At 43.4% G+C, this 14,630-nt stretch overlaps 1 protein-coding gene and 1 long non-coding RNA gene across 4 annotated transcripts in view; one reads left to right on the top strand and one right to left on the bottom strand.

The window, feature by feature from the left end:
• The window catches only part of GALNT11 (polypeptide N-acetylgalactosaminyltransferase 11), a 74,044-nt gene extending 64,076 nt beyond the window's left edge, over window positions 1-9,968 (top strand). For 2 of the 3 annotated variants that reach the window (XM_032244959.1, XM_032244960.1), the window contains exons 8-12: window positions 1,646-1,798; window positions 5,150-5,368; window positions 6,672-6,776; window positions 8,459-8,596; window positions 9,205-9,396. In XM_032244959.1, coding sequence (XP_032100850.1) covers window positions 1,646-1,798; window positions 5,150-5,368; window positions 6,672-6,776; window positions 8,459-8,596; window positions 9,205-9,336 — 747 coding nt within the window. In that variant the 3' untranslated portion in view covers window positions 9,337-9,396. Of the gene's footprint in view, window positions 1-1,645; window positions 1,799-5,149; window positions 5,369-6,671; window positions 6,777-8,458; window positions 8,597-9,204 lie in introns of all 3 variants that reach the window. The other variant, XM_032244958.1, reaches the window with a different exon arrangement.
• LOC116527820 lies at window positions 978-1,761 on the bottom strand. The gene is made up of 2 exons (XR_004258751.1): window positions 1,590-1,761; window positions 978-1,450 (listed from the first exon to the last, which is right to left on the bottom strand). It is a non-coding gene; the product is annotated as an uncharacterized LOC116527820 (long non-coding RNA).
• Window positions 9,969-14,630: the final 4,662 nt, after the last annotated feature.

The raw sequence follows: 14,630 nt of genomic DNA, 5'->3' as shown, positions 1-14,630 counted from the left end.
AGAGTCTCCAGTGTCTGTTATTCCACCCTATGTATGTATTTATTTTTTAAAAATTATAAATGCAGCCGGGCGCGGTGGCTCACGCCTGTAATCCCAGCACTTTGGGAGGCCGAGGCGGGTGGATCACGAGGTCAAGAGATGAGACCATCCTGGTCAAAATGGTGGTGGCGCGTGCCTGTAATCCCAGCTACTCAGGAGGCTGAGGCAGGAGAATTGCCTGAACCCAGGAGGCAGAGGTTGCGGTGAGCCGAGATCGCGCCATTGCACTCCAGCCTGGGTAACGAGCGAAACTCCGACTCAAAAAAAAAAAAAAAATCCATCCCGCATAATCTGTCTTCTCCAATTACTAAGGTTTGAAGGGTGACAGTGTAGGTGGGGTCTGTGGCTCAGAGGAGTGTGGCGTAGACAGTCTTTGGAAAAGGCAGGAAGAGGGCAGGGAGAGAGCTGAGACTTCTCCTTCCGAGTAAATATCCCAGTATTTCTTCCCAACCATCTCCTAGTCCAGGTAGCACAAACCCTGTCAGATAATACTATGATACCTGTACATGTGTCCTGTATTTCTGCAGATGTATTGACTGTAGTATTTGTAAGAAGCAGGTTTTGGCTGGGTGCAGTGGCTCACGACTGTAATCCCAGCACTTTGGGAGGCTGAGGTGGGCTGATCACCTGAGGTCAGGAGTTCAAGACCAGCCTGGCCAACATGGTGAAACCCCATTTCTACTAAAAATACAAAAAAAATTAGCTGGGCATGGTGGCAGGCGCCTGTAATAACCTCTACTTGGGAGGCTGAGGCAGGAGAATGGCTTGAACCTGGGAAGCGAGGTTGCAGTGAGCCGGGTGCCACTGCACTCTAGCCTGGGGGACAAGAGTGAGACTCCATCTCAAAAAAAAAAAAAAAAAAAAGGCAGGTTTTCATTCTGTAAATTTTAGAATTTTAGGGTTAAAGGCCTAATGGATTTTATTGAAAGTTCAGTTTCTTTTTTTTTTTTTTTTTAAGATAAGGTAATCGAGTCCCACAAAAATGAACTTAACTCTAAAGTAGCTCAGATAGTCATGGACAAGATTTAGATGAGCTAAGGCCTTTTGAATCTTAATCTGGAGTTATTCTATATATTTTATTTTTAAAAATCTATTTTCTAAGATATTATATGCATTGTATAAGCAACTACCTGTGAAACTGAAATTAGATAAGCACTTCTGTCCTTAGGTGCCTAAGATAAAGTCTCTTGATCTGTTAAAGCAGCACAGTTTGGTAAGTGCAGTTTCAGACACATGGTAGTAAGTGTGCATTATATGCACTGTTTCAGAATTTAGTTCCTTGTAATCATAAAGATAGAACAATGTGCACCTTCTGACTTTCTTCTGTTTGAATATTTGTATCTGATAAAATATCTTGCCAAGTTTCATAAACACCTATTGAATAAAGATTAATTTTATTGAAAATTCTTGGCTGGGTGTGGTGGTGGCTCACACCTGTAATCCTAGCACTTTGGGAGGCCGAGGTGGGTGGATCACCTGAGGCCAGGAGTTCAAGACCAGCCTGGCCATTATGGTGAAACCCCATCTTAAAAAAAAAAGAAAATTCATACACTGGTTTCACAACAATGTGAGGCAACTGCTAGCACCTGTTTTTGCTTCTGGCCAGATCTGGATGTGTGGCGGGAAGCTCTTCATCATCCCTTGCTCTCGAGTAGGACACATTTTCCGAAAAAGGCGACCATATGGATCTCCTGAAGGCCAGGACACCATGACACACAACTCTTTGAGGCTGGCACATGTCTGGTTGGATGAATACAAGGTGAGATTAAGTATCTTGTTTAGAAGGAGGAATGACAGGCCCGTAAGTGACTGGCCTAGTGATAGCTTTGGTTGCTTTTCTTTTCACTCTGGTGTTTCTGTCTTGGTTAACCTTCACCTTAGAGCCATCTCTTTCTAGTCCCACCCCCCACTCCCCACCCCCCAGCTAGCACTTCACTTCTTTTTGGTTCTAATCTGACTCTTTTACTTTTGTAAATGTCTGCTCCTTAAGAGGTAATGCAGCTCATGTTGGAAGAAATTCTGTCTTCAGTACTTATTCCTTCTGGTCCCTCTATTGTGATAACCACAGAACTTGTTTTTTTGTTTTTTTGTTTTTTTTTTTTGAGACAGGGTCTTGCTCTGTCACCCAGGCAGGAGTATAGTGATGTGATCACCACTCACTGCAGCCTCAGTCTCCTGGGCTCAAGTGATCCTCCTGCCTCAGCCTCCCAAGTAGCTGGGACTATAGGCATGTGCCACCATCCCTGGATAATTAAAGAAATTTTTCTTTTTCTTTTTCTTTTTCTTTTTTTTTTTTTTAGAGATGGGATCTCACTAAGTTGCCCAGGCTGGTCTTGAACTCTTGGGCTCAAACAATCCTCCTGCCTCAGCCTGCCAAAGTGTTGGGACTATTCATGTGAGCCACTGCGCCAGGCCTGGCCTTTCTTTTCTCACTGGACTTTGTTGTAACCCAGTCCCACTTCTTCCCCTGGTAGACAGCACATTGAGAATTACCTCCACTTTCTCTTCTGCCTTAGATCACCTTACATATTTTCTTCCTAATGATTTATTGAGGTATAATCCACAAATTGATTTTGGAACATTTTGTCACTGCAAAAAGAAATCCATAATCTTCAATATCCACCCAAAATCTCCCTCTCTGCCTCAGCCCTGGACAACCAGTAATCAACCACTAATCTACTTCTTGTCTCTGCTTAATTTGCCCTTTCTGGATTGGATATTTCATACAAATGGAATCATAAACAATGTGGTTTTTTCCTGTCCTGGCCTCTTCAGTTGAGCACAGCATCTTCAGGTTCCTCTGTGCTATACCGTGTATGGGTACTGCATTCCTTTTTATTGCCGAATAATATTCCATTGTATCAATGGACCACATTTTACTTATCTATCAGTTGATCAACATTTAGGTTGTTTCCACTTTTTTTTTTTTTTTTTTTTTTTTTTGAGGCAGAGTCTCACTCTGTCAGCCAGCCTGGAGTATAGTGGCAGGATTTCGGCTCACTGCAGCCTCTGCCTCCCAGGATCAAGCCATCCACCTACTTTAACTCCCCAGGGCCCACAGATACACGCCACCATGCCTGGCTAATTTTTGTATTTTTGGTGGAGATGGGGTTTCGCCATGTTACCCAGGCTGGTCTCGAATTCCTGAGCTCAAGTGATCCACCCACCTTGGTCTCCCAAAGTGCTGGGATTACAGGTATGAGCCACCAGGCCTGGCCTGTTTCCACTTTTTGACTTTATGACAAATGCTGCTGTGAATTTTTTTTTTTTTTTTTTTTTTTTGAGATGGAGTTTTGCTCTTGTTGTCCAGGCTGGACTGCAATGGTGCAATCTCAGCTTACTACAATCTCTACCTCCTGGGTTCAAGCGATCCTCCTGCCTCAGCCTCCCAGGTAGCTGGGATTACAGGCATACACCACCACGCCCAGCTAATTGTGTATTTTTAGTAGAGACGGGGTTTCACCATGTTAGCCAGGTCTCGAACTCCTGACCTCAGATGATCTGCCCACCTAGGCCTCCCAAAGTGCTGAGATTACAGGTGTGAGCCACCGCGCCTGGATGCTGCTGTATTTGTATATAGTATTTTTAATCATGTGTTGTGCGCCTACTGTATGCCAGGCTCTGTGTTAGGTTTTGGGAATAAAAGATGAATAAGGGAGTGCACAGGAATTTTCCACACTGTGAGGGAAACGTAAACAGAGACACGTGTAGCATGTGCTGGAATGATGGGGACAGAGCAGTGCGCTGTGCTTGCAGGGGAGCAGGGACTCCAGGGTGCTTCTCCACAGGATTGTTCATCTCCTCTGTCTCCTTGACCAGACTTTGGTGTAATTCCATGTCAATCTCTGATTCATCACTGGCTCGCATAGTTCTCAACACATGGTCCCTGTCTTAGCCACTCTTTCAGGAGGCCTGCCAGTTTAAAGTCATTTTCATAATCAGATTCATACCGTATTTGGCCCTTTCCCCATGCTGACATTGCACTGAGTGTGTAAAATCAGGAGAGCAAAGTGGCTGCCGTTTGGCGTAAATCGAGGCATCGGCACCCAATTAACTATAGTCACCGCCTTCTTCACCAGCACTCACTCAGATGACAAATGCCAGTTTCATTTCAGAATGTCATTGACATAATAATTTTAGTAAACCTCAATGTGCCTTTTTAGTATCCTGTGTGAGTACGCATGCTCACACAGAAAGCACTTCTGCCGTGTACTGAAGTACAGCGGTTGGTTCAAGGAGAAACACTTGTGTGGCTGAGTTGTGGGTGGAGCTAGCCACTGCTCTCCAGGACACATTCTTTCTTTTTTTGAGATGGAGTCTCTGTCGCCAGGCTGGAGTGTAGTATCGTGATCTCGGCTCACTACAACCTCTGCCTCCCGGGTTCAAGCGATTCTCCTGCCTCAGCCTCCTCAGTAGCTGGGATTACAGGCACGTGGCATCACGCCCAGCTAATTTTTGTACTTTTAGTAGAGATGGGGCTTCACCATGTTGGCCAATCTGGGCTCGAACTCCTGACCTTAAGCCCGGCTCGGCCTCCCAAAGTGCTGGGATTACAAGTGTGAGCCACCACGCCCAACTGAATAGACCAGTAGATTTTAATGCAACAGTGTACAAATTGTAATGCGATTTCATATTCCACATTGTTACTAAACTTCAAAAGTTATTGAATATAGGTTGTAGTTTTACATATATTTAACCAAAACAACATAGCATAACAAGGTAAATGCAGATGTGAGAATTCAGCTGACTTGTTTTAAGTCAGCCAGCAAAAAGGTTTGCAAAAATATAAAGCAATGTCACTGTTATCAGTAAATTTTGTTTGAAATGAGTTTCTAATTATTTTGAGGAAGTAGTAATTCGTAGGTCTCTCTGTTTTGATTTCTGCATGGTAAATATGAACAGCCACAGCCCACACAGCAGAACCTCCTGGGGTTTCAGTAAAGTGGAAGAGCGTCAAGTACTGAGACTAATGAGTCGGAGACCCACTGATCGCATGTGTACGCCTGCTTCCCTGATTCTCAGATAGACTGAATTGTGCAAAGAATCTCTATAATTGCATAATAATCATTTTTTAATGAAAAATTCCGTTATTTCACTTTTTAAAATTCAGGAGCAGTATTTTTCCTTAAGACCTGACCTGAAGACGAAAAGCTATGGAAACATCAGTGAGCGCGTTGAATTGAGAAAGAAGTTGGGCTGCAAATCATTTAAATGGTATTTGGATAATATATACCCAGAGATGCAGATATCTGGGCCCCACGCCAAACCCCAGCAACCCATTTTTGTCAACAGAGGCCCAAAACGCCCGAAAGTCCTTCAGCGTGGAAGGGTAAGAAAGCAGTCTTTTCCAAGTGTCTCGTGAAAAGTGTTTGATAGGAAAAGCTTTGAGATGCCCATAAGCTATGACATTGTGGACCTAACAGAGTCTAATGACAGACTTGAGCTTGCCTTTCATTATATTCTCTCTATGAGAACTTCCTCTACTCAAGTGCAGGACCTTAGAAGTATTCCTATCTGTGCTGCTGTTACTAAGGATCCTTGCCTTGCCAGCCTAGAAGGGAGCGTGCCTTCTGTGGGGATAAATTATGTGACAGCTTTCAAGAGCGCAGAGGCACAGGTGAATACACCCTGGATAGAGGCCGGTCCCAAAAGGAAAACAGGTGGAGAAATGGAGCAGTGATCTGCTGTTTGCTCACAGCTCTGGGAACTGACTCAGTGGAGGTGGTAGTGAGGGTCAGAGTTGGGGAATGGGATGGGATTTCATGCCGGCTGTTCCCAAAAGTCACCTGAGCTCAGCGGAAAACACATTGATCAACCACATTTCCTTAGCTCTCTTTGGGTCCTAAACTCATCAGTTATATGGTCACAGTTAAATTGTGGGGGTCTGGCCAGAAAATCATCCCTTTCTCCTGAGTCATCTCTTAGAGTTGGTTTCTTAAAGCTGAGGGCAGATGTTGTCTGTGTTGCCCAGTGTCCCTTCTTTTATGAAGAAGGCACTTCTCCCAAAACCGTGCCAACTCTCCCGCAGTGGCTAGGAGGAAGCCTAGAGCTTTCCCCTTTCCTCAGCGCTCGACCCTATAATAAGACAAAAGAGCCGCCCAGATGTTTAGGATGAGATGTTTTTCTCTAAGTAAAAGAGAGAGCAGCGTGCCCTGCACTTGATTCCGTCCATTCTTAGCTCTTGCTGTTTCTCGTGCCATTGCAGTCCCTGTGAGCGTTGGCATCTGTGTATCTCCAGTTCATGCATGTTGCCTTTAATTGTGTACTTTTTCATACGTGTTGTTCTTACATCCCTGACTTCATTTTAAGGCTCTTTAGGGCAGGGATGATATTTTAATTTCCTTCCTCCGCTATACATAGGAAACACGTATATGTAGCTAGACTTTCTCCCTGACACTGCCTGCATGGTAAAGTCACTAATAACTTTTGGAGCTGCAACTTTTGTGTGTCCTGATGCTCCTGTGTGCTGAGGCGAGAACTTAGGAATTAAAAAATGCGTATCTTTTTATGAGCCTTGGAACTGGTACCTGTGGAACAGTCTTTTCACATTTTGCTCAGAACCACATCCAGGCTTGGGAGGCACCTCGGGCACGGCCTCCCGCGTGCTGAGCTGCCAGTGCCTTCTCTTACAGCTCCGTCACCTCCAGACCAACACATGCCTGGTGGCCCAGGGCCGCCCGAGTCAGAAGGGAGGCCTCGTGGTGCTGAAGGCCTGTGACTACACCAACCCAAACCAGGTGAGTGGCACCTCGGGACTCACAGCCAGTGCCTGCAAGGCGGCTTCCAGGGAAGGGAAGCTGCTGGCAGTCACTCCTGAGGACATCAGTGTCTACTATTCTGGCTTCTCTGCACCCATTTATGCCTAGTGTTCTGTTATTGGAACACTAAGCCTGTGGGAGTTTGCTGTACCCTACTGCTCAAAGTCATCACCAGGGTCTGATTTTTCACACAAAAAACTTGCACCTCCGGCATAAATGGGTTAAAAGGATGAGCGTGGCCATAGATGCCATCTCAGTCAGCTGCTTTTGTCCCCTTTGGATGTTTTTCCTACCTCTGCTCATTGTCATAGCAACATTTTAATTGTTTACACCATTATTTGTATTTTCTAATATTCTACAGAATTTCAGTTCATTTCATTCACATAATTTAACTTCAGCGTATGTATGTCTCCTAAATAAAAAAGCGGCCCTAAAAATCGGCAAATAACTTACTTCAATTTGGAACAGTAATTTCAAACTCATTTGTGTCTGATAAAATAGCATAACCTAACAGCAATCTGATCGCATAAATTGTGGTGGCTCAAGACTACAATGTTTCATTTCTATTTTAGTTGGGGGTTGGTGTCACTCAGGAATGAAAAAAAACAATTTGGGCTTTTTGGTAAATAATGTATACTGTGAAATTTCATCAAACATCTACCAGGAGAGTTCATGCCCACTGTCTCAGGTGATACATGTGTTGAAAACGTGTTTGAAAGGGATTTCTGTGCCTTTATCTGGGTAGGAGAGGTGGAAGGATTAAAATCGCGGTGATGTTTCAGTGGTGTAGGTCACAGTGAGATGAGTGCTGAAATTTGTTCCAGAAAATACAAGTTGGGTGATGGAGTTAGCTACCCTATACTAAATATACTGTGTTGCTGCGTAGTTGTGCTAACACTAGCCAGCAGTCACATGTGGCTTCGTAAGTCAGCTAACTTAAGCCGTTCTGCCTCACACTAGTCACATTTCAAGGGCACAGTAGCTGCATGTGGCCAGCAGCTCCCTTACTGGACACACAGGCCATGAAACAATAGCAGCATGGCAGGAAACTCTCGTGCCGCTCCCTATGACTCTGATCAGGGGTCTTCATATTAACACAGACTGCACACACCCATATTGGGTCTCTAAGCTGAAGCAATGAGTACATAATTAGAAAAGAACAGGTTCCTTTTGAACTCAGTGATACCGCACGTTGGAGAGGAGGTTACTCACGGCACTTGCCCCGTCCCCCAGGTGTTCCTGAAGAGAGCCTGTGGTTCAACTTACGCACTTCCTGACTGCCCCACAGGTGAGGAATCCATAGAAATGGCAGCCACGTGCCCTTCTTCCCCAGAAGCCAGCCAGAAGCTTGCCGCACAGTCCAGGAATTCAGAGAATTATATAATTGCTAAACTCTAAAATTGTAAAAGACTTAATTCATTCAGTCAGTTAAATTCAATGAACAAAATTCACCCACTGCTTAGGTTTCCTCCCAGAACAGCGCCTCAACTCCTCCTGCCTAGCTCTTGAAGTGGAATGAACCAAGGTGAATCTGCTTCCCTGTAAGTCTAGTGCACTGGTCTGTTTCTGCTTTGAGACCTTACAGAATACATCTGTGAAAGAATGTGTAAAGTGTTGTTCAGTCTTGAAATTCAGTATCTAAATTTTTTTTTCTTCTCTAGATCTGGATTTATAATGAAGAGCATGAATTGGTTTTAAATAGTCTCCTTTGTCTAGACATGTCAGAGACTCGCTCATCAGACCCACCACGGCTCATGAAATGCCACGGGTCAGGAGGATCCCAGCAGTGGACCTTTGGGGTGAGGAGTGCCCGGTGATGTTGGGAGAATGTACAAAAGCCCACGAGGTTGAGTGAGGGAGATGAACTTATATTCTACCTTGGGGGGAGGTCTTCTTAGTTTGCAGTATGGTGGTCCCCCCTTATCGGGGGGGAAGATGTTCCAAGACCCCCAGAGGACACCTGAACCCACAGGTACCCTGTATATACTGGATTTCTTTCTAGAGACGTATACCTGTGATAAAATTTATCAGGCAGAGTAAGAGGTTCACAACAGTAACTCATAATAAACCAGATCAGTTGTAATAACATACTGTGGTTGTGCAGTGGCTCACGTCTGTAGTCCCAGCACTGAGGAAGGCCAAGGCGGGAGGATCGAGGGAGCCCCACAGCCTGTTCATTCTCTCTATAAAAACCAATCAATATAATGCAGATTATGTGGTCACAAATCATCTTACTGTACCGTACTGCAGGTAACTGGAACAGCAGAAAACTAATCTTTAGACTAAGGGAACTGTTGTATCCCTTATTTAATCTGAATTCTTTAATGCTCCATGTCTCTTCTGGATTTCCACATTTTGCCAGTAACTGGCGGTCTTTTTTTCTTGCTCCCCCCTTTTTTTTTTCCAGAAAAATAATCGGCTATACCAGGTGTCGGTTGGACAGTGCCTGAGAGCGGTGGATCCCCGGGATCAGAAGGGCTCCGTCGCCATGGCGATCTGTGACGGCTCCTCCTCACAGCAGTGGCATTTGGAAGGTTAAGGTGGCTGCTGTGGCGGGAACGGTGCTTCGTCAGGCATTGCCTCCTGTGTGGAGACTGGGCTCGAGGGAGGCCTGGGTGGGTAGAGCGGAGCTGTCTTGGAGAGGGACATTCCCCTGTCTTCCCAGAGCTGTCTGGGCATGTCAGCAGAGGTGACACGCGTCTGACAGAGATGGGCGCCCGGAATGTCCCCATGTGAAGAAGTATGTTTTACCTAGACATCGAGGTCATCTCTGAGCTGCTGTTAAGGAATTTCTTATAGAACTGGGCTTGTACAGACGGACAAAACCCAGGAAGACGGATGTTTCTATTCAGATTTATCCATGCCTCATTTTAATCCCGTTTAATGATGCGTGGTTTTTACCCGATCAGGAACTTGTCATGATTTCCTTTCTTAGAAGACTTCATAGGAGATAGTGCTTTTTCTAAAAAAAATAAATAAATAAAATTTATTATTTGTATAGTATGTTCTAAGTAGATCATTTAAAAGAACTGAATCTACATTATGTTTAACTTCACAAGGCATCATTTCTAAGACAGTATTAAGAGGCAGTTAACGATTATAAATTATTTTGATGAATTATGATACTATCTACATTTAAAATAAAGGATCTTTTTGATTATTTAACTAGGATATTTTTGTCTTGTATTGGGGCCTCTGGTCTGAGGTGGGATAGATGCTCTTGGATTCAGCTGATGACACAGCAGGCCCGGTGGCTGTCTTCGCCTCTCATGATGCAGCCCCATTTCCCAGCTTGAGCTGCGTGACGTTAGATACTGGACATCAGAGTTGCCTGTGCAGCACCCAGGGAGAGCTGTTCAACAAGCAACTGGGCACAGAGGTCAGACTCTTGGAAGATCTATCTGAATTAGAGACAATACATTTGGGAATCCTCTGCATATACTAAAAAGTCTGAAATACAAGATGAATTTTCCTCCCAAACAGTCTCATCTTGCAGGGTATGCACTCAGGCATATTACCTTGAACCACAAAACAGTTTCAGTACCACATCCTATTTTATCTGTGATTTGACCTCAAAGGCCAGATGGTACATATAGAAAACAAGAGCAGCAAGATGGCAGATTGAAGTCCAACAATGTCAGTCAGTCATCACATTGAGTGTACTGCAGGTAATAAAAGGCAAGATTAAAATGCAAGATCCAACTGTATGCGGCCTAGAAGAAACTCACTTTAAATATGAATACGTTACAAATACAAGGGCGGGAACACGTGAAAGACCTCTGGATAGACATGTTAGTAGTGGACAGGAGCTTCACGCACGAATCATATTATTACAGATGATACAGAGTCATTTCGTGTATAAAAGAAAGACGCAACTCACCAAGAAGAAATAATCCCAGTTTATCTGTTTTTGTGGCCTTTATTTTGAAGTTCTGTTAAAACTGCAAGAAGCATACCCATCCACAATTATAGTAAGAGATTTCAACACACCTCTCAGTAATTGATAGAACAAGTAGACAGAAAAAGAGTAGAATGTAGAAACCTTGAACAGCACTATCAATCAACCCATCTTGCCCTAATTAATTGACACTACCCAACAACAGAATACACATTGTTTTCAAATACACTTGAACATTTACCAAGATAGACCATATTCTGGGATATGGAGCAAGGCGCGATATAGGCATAAAAATTCAAGTCATACAAAGTATAATAGAAATCAATAAAAGACACTTTTGGAAAATCTCCAAATAAATTAGCACACTTCCCAGTACCTTAGGGTAAAAGAAAAGTATTCCGAACTGACCAAAAATGAAAATACAACATATCAAAGTGTGTGGCGTGCAGCTAAAGCAGTACTTGGAAGTTTGATAGCATTGAGCACCTATATTAGAAAAGGATAAGCACGTCTCGATGACCTTAGCTTCCGTCTTAACAGAAAAAGAGCAAGTTAGAGAAGCAAAAATGAGTGACAACAATAGAGAAAACTAAAAGCTTATTTGAGAAGATCAGGAAAATTGATTAAAAAAAAAAAAAAAAAAAAACCTCAAATGACCAAGATGGAAGAGGCTGGTGCGAGGAGGAGCTCTGGCTCGCTCCGATTCGCCCCCGGTGGGAGCAGGGGCTCCGGCTCGCTGCTGTTCGCTGCCGGTGGGAGTGCAAAGCGGGACAGCCACTTGGGCAAGTTTCTTACAGAGCTAAACATACTCTGACGAAATGATGCAGCAGTTGTGCTCCTTGGTATTTCCCCAAAGGAGCTACAAACCACACAAAATCTGCGCCTGGATTTTATAGCAGCTTTATTCATGATTGTCAAAACCCGGAAACAAGCCAGATGTCCTTTAGCACATGAATGGATGAGCATGGTACATTCAGACAATGGAACGTTCAGTGCTAAGAAGAATTAAGCCATAAGCCTTGAAAAGTTATGGAGGAATCTTAAGAGTCTATTACTCAGTGAAATAAGCCAATCTGAAAAAGCTACATACTGTATGATTCCAACTGTACGACGTTCTGGAAAAGGCAAAAACATGAAGACAAAAAGACCACTGCTTGCTAGGGATTATGGGGAGTAGGGTGGCTGATTTTATGTCAACTTGACGAAGTTAAAAGAGCTCAGGTAGCTGGTAAGACATTATTTCTGCAAGTGTCTGAGGGTGTTTCCAGAGGAGATTAGCGTTTCAATCAGCAGACTCAATAAAGATCTGCTCTCACAAATGCCGGTGGGCACCACTCAATCCACTGGGAGCCCAAATAGGACGAAAAGATGAAGGAAGGGTGACTTGCTCTCTCCTTGAGCTAGATGTCAGCACTCTGGCTCTCAGGCCTTTGGACTCAGACCAGGGCCTACATCATTGGCTCTCTGGCTCAAAAGCCTTCAGCCTGGGGCTGGAACACCACCACTGCCTTTCCTGGGCTTCCAGCTTGCAGGCAGCAAATCACAGAGTGTCTCAGTCCCTCGTGATAAATCTCTTTCTATATGTCTATACAGGCTATTGGTTCTGCTTTTCTAGAAAACCCAGCTAATACAGGGAGGGAGGGAGGGATGAGCAAGTAGAGAACAGAGGATTTTTATATCCTACATGAATATAGAAAAAAAAAATTTCCTTACAAAAATTAGCAAATCAAATCCAACAACATATAAAAAGGATGCTACATTATGAACAAATTGGTTTTAGTCTCGGAATGGAAAGATGGTTTACATAAGAGATTTGATCAATATAATTTACAACGATAGCAATACAGGGGGAAAGGCATATGTAACCCTGCAGTAAAAACATGTAGATAAAAAATTTGACAGAATTCAACACCCACTTATGATAAAAACTCAGCAAACTAGGAATGGAAAGAAAATTCCTCAGCCTCACAAAGTGCGTCTGTGGAGACACTGCAGCCTCATGTAATGAGAAGGTGACTGGGAAGCTGTTCTTACCTCCCCCAGCCAGCACAATACGGCAAGAAAAGGAAATGAAAGGCGTGTACATTAGGAAGGAAGAAGTGACAGTGTATTTGCAGACTACGGTCGAGTATGCAGAAAATCACAGGGCGTCTTCAAAAGTACTACTAGACATAGGAATTTATCAGGACCACAAAAAAAAAAAAATCAATATAAAAATGAATTGTTCTTCATATGGGCAACAAACAGCTCAAAACTGAAGTTCATGGTATTGTGACTGCAGTTTACAACAGCATCCAAAATATAAGAACTTAGGTACATATAACAAAATATGTGTAAGACTTGTATGATAAAAAGTACAAAACATTAAGAAAAATCAGGATTCGATAAATTGCGAACTACACTACATTCGTGATTGGAAGACTCAGTGTCATTAAAATGTTAATTTTCCACAATTTGATCTATGGTTTTAATGCTAATTTTTCTTTTTTTTTTTTAAACGCATCACCTGAGGTCAGGAGTTCGAGACCAGGCTGGCCAACGTGGTGAAACCCACGACTTTTAATCAAACTCCCAGTATGCTTTCTGTGGAAAGTGATAATTTTAAATTTATATGAAAGTGCATAGGACTAAGAGTGGCCAAAATAATAAGGAATTAAATTGGAGGACTGACGCTAATTCAAGACTTACTGTGCTACTGACTTATAGATAAAGAATTGATTGGTGGAAGAGAAATAGACCCAAACATCTATGGCCAACTGATTTGCAGCAAAGGAGCCAATATAATTCAGTGGGGAACGGAAAATTATTAGAACATATGGTGCTGCAAGAATCTGATATCCCGGTGGACAAAAATTAACTGTGACACCCCTGCCACCACCTTACACCATAAACATGAAGATCTTAACATAAAAACTAGAATTATAAAGCTTTCAGAAGAAAATGTAGGAGAATAGCTTCATGACTTTAGGGTAGACAAAGATTCCTTAAGCACCCATTAAAGACCCAGCCATTGGCCAGAAGGAAACATTTTAAACAAAAAATGGCATGGTGGCTCGTGTGTCTATAATCTCAGCACTTTCTGGGATGCCAAGGCGGGAGGATTGCTTGAAGCCAGAAGTTTCTAGACTAGCCTGGTCAACATAGTGAGAACCCACCTCTATTTAAAAAAGAAAAGGCCAGGTGCAGGTGGCTCATGCCTGTAATCCCAACACTTTGGGAGGCCGATGCGGATTGCTGGAGCTCAGGAGTTAAGAGACCAGCCTGGGCAACATAGCGAGACCCTGTTTTTAATAACAGTTTTTTAAAAAAGAACTAGCCATAAAATATTAACCAATTGAACTTCAGAATTAAGCTTCTGCTTATCAAGACACCATTGAGAAAATGAAAAAAGTAGCCCCAGAATTGTATTCAAGGGTATTTAAAATTCAATACTAAAAAGACAACCCAGTTTTTAAAATGGATAAAATATTTGGATACTTCACCAAAGAACTATAAATAGCTCAGTATATGAAAAGGTGTTCATTATCATGGTCATCAGAGAAATGCAAATTAAACGACATTCAGATGCCACTTTCCATCCATTAAAATGGCTGAAATAAAGACTGACATGAGGGCTTCTCAGGAAATGGCAGGAAAGGCTGCAGCAGAGCCTTCAGATTCTGCCCAGTCAGCATAACGTTAGAGCAACTAGATAGACAAACCCAAAGCCCCTGGACAGTGTCTTCAGAGTAGCTAGGTGTCAAGGTAGTTGCACATTCTCTAAAATAAAGTGGGTAGGAAGAGCTGGAAGCCCCAAGACCTGTGTGGCAGTGGAAAGCCAGGCAAGGTCCAGGGCAGATGGTTCGTGGAGGAGGGAAGGAGGGGAGGAGGGGAAGAAGGGAGGAGGGCAGGAGAGGAGGAGGGGAGGAGGGGAAGAAGGGAGGAAGGGAGGAGGG

This window comes from Sapajus apella, unplaced genomic scaffold (genome assembly GCF_009761245.1).
Source record: "Sapajus apella isolate SASKATOON/1434 unplaced genomic scaffold, GSC_monkey_1.0 scaffold56, whole genome shotgun sequence".
Taxonomy (NCBI): Eukaryota; Metazoa; Chordata; class Mammalia; order Primates; family Cebidae; genus Sapajus; species Sapajus apella.
The sequence above is the reverse complement of the archived record's forward strand: the minus strand, read 5'-3'. Positions and strand labels throughout refer to the sequence as shown.